The 7467-nt window shown below is 32.8% G+C and overlaps 2 protein-coding genes across 4 annotated transcripts in view; one reads left to right on the forward strand and one right to left on the reverse strand.

The window, feature by feature from the left end:
- LOC107623846 (CBL-interacting protein kinase 2) lies at nt 1152–3509 on the forward strand. Of its 3 annotated transcripts, none has more exons than XM_016326237.2 (3): nt 1152–1275; nt 1370–1444; nt 1704–3509. In XM_016326237.2, the coding sequence occupies exon 3, from the start codon at nt 1967–1969 to the stop codon at nt 3296–3298; it is 1332 nt and encodes a 443-aa protein (XP_016181723.1). In that variant the 5' UTR covers nt 1152–1275; nt 1370–1444; nt 1704–1966; the 3' UTR covers nt 3299–3509. The 3 variants fall into 3 exon arrangements, with proteins under 3 accessions (XP_016181723.1, XP_016181724.1, XP_016181726.1); XM_016326238.2 differs by having other exon boundaries at nt 1791–3509; XM_016326240.2 differs by lacking the exon at nt 1370–1444 and having other exon boundaries at nt 1791–3509.
- Nucleotides 4109–7467, reverse strand: part of LOC107624040 (protein NRT1/ PTR FAMILY 5.1) — an 8216-nt gene continuing 4857 nt past the window's right edge. The window contains exon 4 of the mRNA XM_016326480.2: nt 4109–5390. Coding sequence (XP_016181966.1) covers nt 4505–5390 — 886 coding nt within the window. The 3' untranslated portion in view covers nt 4109–4504. The remainder of the gene's footprint in view (nt 5391–7467) is intronic.

The following is a 7467-nucleotide window of genomic DNA, read 5'->3' on the forward strand; positions in this document are numbered from 1 at the left end:
AAATTTGATTTATCAAAGCAGATACCGGGAGTCCGGGAGCATATTCCAACCAAAAACATTATTTTACTTTTAAAAAGGGTGACAAAGACATCAAAATCTACGAAAAAAAAAATGGTTAGTTTAAATTTTTCAACCAAAGAAAAATCTCATACAAGTGTGGTAGGATCTCACAATACGTAATTCAAATAAATTGTCATTGTCACCTTTACTTTCGTTGTTTGGGGTGGTGCCATTTCCACCACCAACCTAGCAAGTGCACACAATACACAAATCTTTGATGGTACCCTTTGAGGAGAGTTAAAGAGAGAGAAGAAAAGACTTTCATTTTTTTTTTTGAGACGGAAAAAGACTTTAATTTGAATAATTTATTAAGAGATTAATTTTACTATTTTTATAAAATACAATTATTTTATTCTATGTTTAATTATAATTATTTATTTATTTTTTATCATACTTTTGCTTTCTTTCTTAATTAGACTAGTAACTTGATTTAAGAGACATGATTGTAATAACAAAAAACATCAAAATCTTATTTCATTAGGTGAAGTTTATTATATTAATTAAATAATATCATTGAGTCTTATCATATATCATGTTTATAATAAAATTATTTATACATAATCTTTTTTAACCACCTTGTATATGATTTTTTTGGATTTCGTTTTACTTATTTTTTTTATATTTTAAAAATCATGATAAATAATTAGGTGAATTCTACTATGTTCCCTCTAAAATAAAGAATAAACTACTCTTTATGACATATATAATAATTATTGATAAATTATCTTTACTCACACAAATCACTTTTCATTGGCTAATAATGTAAAAGTTTTAAATGTTTTTCAATTAAATTAAGAGAAATTCTTATATACACACTCCACATTAACCAATTGGTTACTATAAAATAGTTAAAAGAGATAGAAAAGATATAATAAAAAATATATAAATAAGTGGTTATAATTATTATATATGTAATAAGGATTTTCTACTTTCTTTAAATTATATTTGGAATGAAATAGAATTAATATTGAATGCATGAATTGAGTACATGATAGTGTACTGTGTACCCCACCTTTGGGAACCTTCCCTTTTGTTGTGCTTGTCACTAATTTTAAAGTAGTGTGGGGAACCCCAAAACTGCCCTTTACAACTACAACATGAGTTTATTACTTCCTGCTTTGCATTAACCTCATATATATATATATATCATTCTTGCCTTTCTTTCTTTCTCTCTTTCTCTCTCTCTCACACACTCTCTCTTCTTCCCTTCAAACGGTAATGCTTCCTTTTTTTGCTTTCTTCTGTCTTTATATTCTTCTTTAGCTTTATATGCTTCCTTCTTATGCTCGTTAAAATTTTGGAAGTTCAGGTGATCTTTCCTTTGGCATTTCTTAGTTGCTTATTATTCTGTGTCTCGGATGATCGATCAAGAGAAACTGAACAGGTTGATTTGCATTTCTTTTGTTTTTTTGTTTCATTTCTGGTTTTAGATGAACATGTGATTAGTTTTTAGCTATGTGAGTTTGTAATTCCCTTTGTTCTTCACTGGATTATTTCAGTGGAATTTGCATCTGTTCTGAATCAATTTCATAAATGACTATGTGTTATGTCTTTATATTGGAATATTGATCATTGTATTTTGTATGATTTTTAAAACTGGCATTGTTTTTCTGTTTTTGGGTAATTTTTCTTATCACTATTAGGGAGAGAATTTGAATTGAGACTGGGGATGCTGCTGTATGCACCTCCTGAACATTGCTGATCGAGTACCTTATCTACATAATTTGTAGGCAAGAACCACGGATTCGGATGAATGCGTCTATTGCTGTAAACACACAAGGAATTTGGTGATAGTGTGAATTTTGAGGCAAATATACTTGATAAAGAAAGGTTCCTTGCTTATAAAGCTTGAAAGCACCACAAGACCGGGGTGCTTGTTTTGTGTTTGAGGAATTGTGTCTGAGAAATGGAGAAAAGGGGGAATGTTTTGATGCAAAAGTATGAATTTGGCAGGCTATTAGGCCAAGGAAACTTTGCAAAGGTTTACCATGCAAGGGACCTCAAAACCGGTGACAGTGTCGCCATTAAGGTGATCGACAAGGAGAAAATTCTGAAAGTTGGGATGATGGATCAAACCAAGCGAGAGATATCTATTATGAGACTGGTTAAGCACCCCAATGTGTTGCGGCTTTATGAGGTCTTAGCCACCAAAACCAAGATTTACTTCATCATAGAATATGCAAAAGGGGGTGAACTATTCAACAAGGTAGCAAGAGGTAAACTACATGAGGACATGGCAAGGAGGTACTTTCAACAACTGATCAGTGCTGTCGATTTTTGCCACAGAAGGGGTGTTTATCATAGGGATTTGAAGCCGGAAAACTTGCTCTTGGATGATAATGGTGTTCTTAAGGTAGCAGATTTTGGACTGAGTGCACTAGTTGAGTCTCATAGCCAAGCCAACATGCTGCAAACCGTTTGTGGAACGCCTGCATACGTCGCTCCTGAGGTTATAAGTCGAAAGGGTTATGATGGAGCCAAAGCCGATGTATGGTCTTGTGGAGTGATCTTATATGTTCTCTTGGCTGGTCATTTGCCATTCTATGATTTGAATCTTATGGCACTGTACAGGAAAATTACCAAAGCAGAATACAAATCTCCCAACTGGTTTTCATTTGAAGCGCGCAGACTATTAGCAAGGATCCTTGATCCCAACCCAAAAACAAGGATATCCACTGCAAAAGTTATGGAAAGTTCTTGGTTCAGAAAGGGGCTCAATTTGAGATCAGATCAAAAGCGGAGAGAGGGTCCAGATTCAGCTTCAGCTGATTCAGATAAAGTTCTCGGCCTATGTGACAGTGGAAGTTCTTCTGCAGAGGCAAATCAAGCATTGGTTAACTATAACTTAAATGCTTTCGATATAATTTCTCTTTCTGCCGGGCTTGACTTGTCTGGCCTTTTTGCAAGCATTGATGAACAGGATGGTGTAATGAAATTTACATCCATGAACTCTGCTTCATCAATCATTTCCACGTTGGAGAATATCGCTCAAGTTCTGGGGTTGAAGATAGCTAAGAAGGATGGAGGCCTGTTTAGACTAGAGAGATCCAGGGAAGGTAGGAAAGGGCCACTTTCCATTGATGTCGAAATATTCGAGTTTGCCCCCTCTTTCCATTTGGTTGAAATCAAGAGATCATGTGGTGATACAATAGAATACCAGAAGATATTGAAGGAAGATATAAAACCAGCTTTGAAAGATATTGTCTCAGTTTGGCAAGGTGAGCAGCAACAGCAATAGCAACTATATATGTTTGTGTACTTAAAAAAAAGGGATTCATATGATTTTATACTTTGAATTAATACTTACCTCTAGCTAAGTGACTTCTTGTGACAAAGTTACTATTGTAATTCATTTGTTTATATTTATACCATATATACTATACATGGTCTTGTTTGAGAATTAAGAATGTTTGATGAATTCTTAATTGTCATTACACCATACCAAGTTATACCAACCTTATTATTACTTGGTTACAGATAAAGTCAATTGTTATACACTGATTGTATTCTATTGGTTGTTTATTAAATCAATTGTATTTCTGCAAGAAATGTATGAGATGCCGGCTCTTCACTTCTAGTAGCATTTTTCACATGGAAATTTAGAATTAGAAGCTCTAATATTTTGCTGAGGATTGGATTCTTTAACAGTAAACACAGAAAACAAACAAAGAAAAAGGCCATAAGAAGAAACGAACAAAGAAAATTCTTACTGAATCTAATTTGGATGTTTCTGTCATCAAGGTAGCTAATTTTCTTGACACATAAAGCTGAGTGTGAAATCTCAGTGTCATCCTTGTCAGTGCTAACCTCTTACCTCTTAACTCAATTCAATGTATACAAACTGAATGTTGAATCAAACTTCTGTTCGCTAAGAAATGAACTAGATCTTGGTCCTCCATATTCATTTAATTATCTATTCTCCTTTAATTTGCTCATGACCCCATTTTTTTCAACATTAAATTATTTACTGACTTTTTGCATTGATAGAGGGACCTCAATTAAAATATATGAAAAATAGCATTGGCACATGAAATTATGTTGGCACAAATTAAAGCTGCTAAACAACTACTGCAAAACTACTAGCATTTCATTACTTGCATATCATTAAGTAGGGTCGACTACATGTATGACTGTTATTTATAACGATGATATTTATACATTTTCCCCCGTAAATTCTAAACGAACTTGTGAATCTGAATTAACTCGAAAAATTACCTATCCGGGGCCAATTAAATTCAAATTACAATCTGATATGAATTTGTGCCAAATATACAATTGGTTATTTAACATATGCCTTGCCATATTAACTATTTTTCTTACTTTATCTTTTATACTCTAGTTTGCTTAGGGCATGTTCTGTTCTGCTTTCACTTTTTGCTGTTTACAAATTCAAAACAGAAACCGAACACAGCGTAATAGGTACCTTGCATCAGAGTATGGTTTTTCATACTTGCAATCCAAGAGATGCATCCATAGATGGATTCTCCTCCATTTCAACACAAAGTCCATCTTTGACCATTATAGACTCCTTCTTGTAAATGTATCTGCTTGAAGCCCAAAGAAACACCATCAAATTCACACTTGACAACACCAACAGGAATCCATAGTAGTAATCCAAGTGACAATCGTTCAAATTATCACCAATCCAACTCTTACTCTCACCCTTCCCTGTGATCTTGTCAACCATAGTCACCAAAAAGCTGTTCAAGAAGTTCCCAACACCAATTCCACTAGTAAAAAAAGTTGTGCCCAGACTCTGCATGTTTTCAGGGGATTGATCATAGAAGAATTCCAATAATCCAACTGCATGAAACACATCAGCTATACCAATAAGAACATATTGTGGCAATAGCCAGAATATGCTCATAGGAACAACATCTTTAGGACCAATTGCATTGTTTTCCTTTATAACATGCATTCTCTTAACTTCCACTGCATAAGCTATTGCAATAGCTATGATGTGCATTGAGAACCCAATTCCAAGTCTCTGGAGCAATGTGATCCCTCTGGGGTTGCCGGTTCTCTGGCGCATGAAGGGGACGAAGAACCGGTCGTACATTGGCACTGAGAGAAGCATGGAGAGTGTGACAAAGCTTCCAAGAGATGCTGCTGGGATTCTGAAATCGGAGCCGAGTTTTCGGTCCAATGTGGTGCCTTGTTTCACAAAGAGGGTGTTGATTTGTGCCCAAATGGTGCTGGGAATCAGTGTTACCAGCCATATAGTGACCATTCCAAATATGAGTTTTGCTCCTTCAACTTGTGTTACTGTTAATGGTGCTCTTGGGGAACCACTAGTACTCTCTTGTCTAATTGCAGCCTTGTCCAAAAACCTTAATACACACAGAATTGCACACCAATTAAAATGTTATGATCTGATCTTCATGGAAAAATGATTGATTGCAAAAACAAACTATGCAGTGATTTATCCATGTATCATTTGGTAACCAATATTGCCATAGGCTAAATTATACTTCAAAAGAGTAAGAGCTATTATTACATATTACACCCATTGATTTGTCATCTGTCAAAATTTATAAAATATAGAAATACTAAAATTGTATTTGAATTACGTCCTCAGTTTTAAAAAATATAGAAAATACAAAAATATTGTGTCTCTAACCTCCTTTTCACAACCTAATAAGTTTATATGCCTATTATCTCAGATATAGTTACCTAACTTAAATGACTTATACCTAAACTTTAATGAGGTTAAATACTTATATTATCGAGTTAATACTAAAATTTGTCTATGAAAGAGAATTCATTTTTTAAATTGATCCCTATAAAATTTTGTTAATCATATTAGTCCCTAAAAAATATAACCACAAATTAAATTGACATTTTTTTAAGTTAAATGATGATGTATCATATTAAGTACTACACTACTACGTAATATGATGATATGGCATGTTAATTTACGTGCCACAAAATAATTGTTCAATCAATTATAATCATGAACGTGTAAATTAATTATTTTTGACACATAGTATTAATATATTATGTTATCATGTCACATGACATTTAATGTGACACGTTATCATCTAACTGACAAAAAATCCAATTTAATTTACGGTTACGTTTTTTAAAATATAATATAACTAATAAAATATTTTGAAAATTAATTTAAAAAATATATTATATTTAAGGGACGGATTTGAATATGAATTCTTATATTATCTAATATATTGGAAGAGATAGGTAATTTTATCAGTTTCTAAATGAGGATAAAAAGATGATGTGTATGTGAATAAGAAGTGTTTGTGATATTATCCTTTGGAGTGTAACATGCATTATATTCCACCCTATGTTGTGTTCACATGCATTACCACTACGTGTGTGTTTTATGCACCTGGAACAGAAGTTGAATGATGGGTGGTATATATGGCGTGTTAGCCATGCAATGTGGTTTTAAGTCATAGTTATTTAAGTGGTCACACACTGTAGTGTCAGTGTGGACACAAATCCAACTTGCTTCCTCAGAGATTCTGACTACCCATTATTCTTCAAACAAGTATATGCACAAGTTACAATTCATATGGAATGAGAAGTGAATACATATTTTCTACTGAATATATGTCATTTATTATTTAGCCGTGAATAAACCATTCTCTTCGTTTTAAAATTGAAAATATCTAAATACAACAATATTTTACTAATATTACATATTAGCTATTATTTATCTCTGTTTTATGAATTTTTTTTAGTAGAATAATAAATTATTAAAAGAATTAATAATATATGGAATTGTAAATATAAAGCGAATATATCAGAGAATATAGTGATGATTCATAATTCATCAATAAAAGGATGTAAGAAGGTATCTTATGCAAAATGGATTTGTCACCAAACATTACTTTCCCCTCAAATAATGTTTCCCTAGTTATCCACTGAAAAAATGGACTAAATAATAAAAACATCCTTTGACTGCATACGATGCACATGGCCCAGCAAAATCAAAATGGGGGGACACAGAATCTTAGACATTCACCATCTAATTTGTCAGAGATTTTCAATCAAGATCCAATTAATGTGCTTGGATAGATATCCCTTTCCCAGTTGGATGGTTCAGAGTTTTACTGTATATATATGTTACCCCACCCATAAGATGTGTAAGGCCACTACCACCACTAATAGCATGAGTGCTATATCATCATCATGATACATTGATACAACAGTAAAATCACCTTAAATAAATCCCCTTCCACTAAAATTAGCACTAATTTGTCAACTATCCTTAATTAATTCCTCAACTATCTTACTTGTTTTTGTCCCTTGTCTAAGTATTAAGGCGTCAACATATTTTTCCCCAAAAATTATTTTTTGAAAATTCCAAAAAGAATTAGACATGTATTAAAAAAAGAGATTTAAGATTTAAGATTTAAAATAAACAAATAATATTATTAAAAA

Source organism: Arachis ipaensis, chromosome B10 (genome assembly GCF_000816755.2).
Source record: "Arachis ipaensis cultivar K30076 chromosome B10, Araip1.1, whole genome shotgun sequence".
In the NCBI taxonomy this organism is placed as follows: domain Eukaryota; kingdom Viridiplantae; phylum Streptophyta; class Magnoliopsida; order Fabales; family Fabaceae; genus Arachis; species Arachis ipaensis.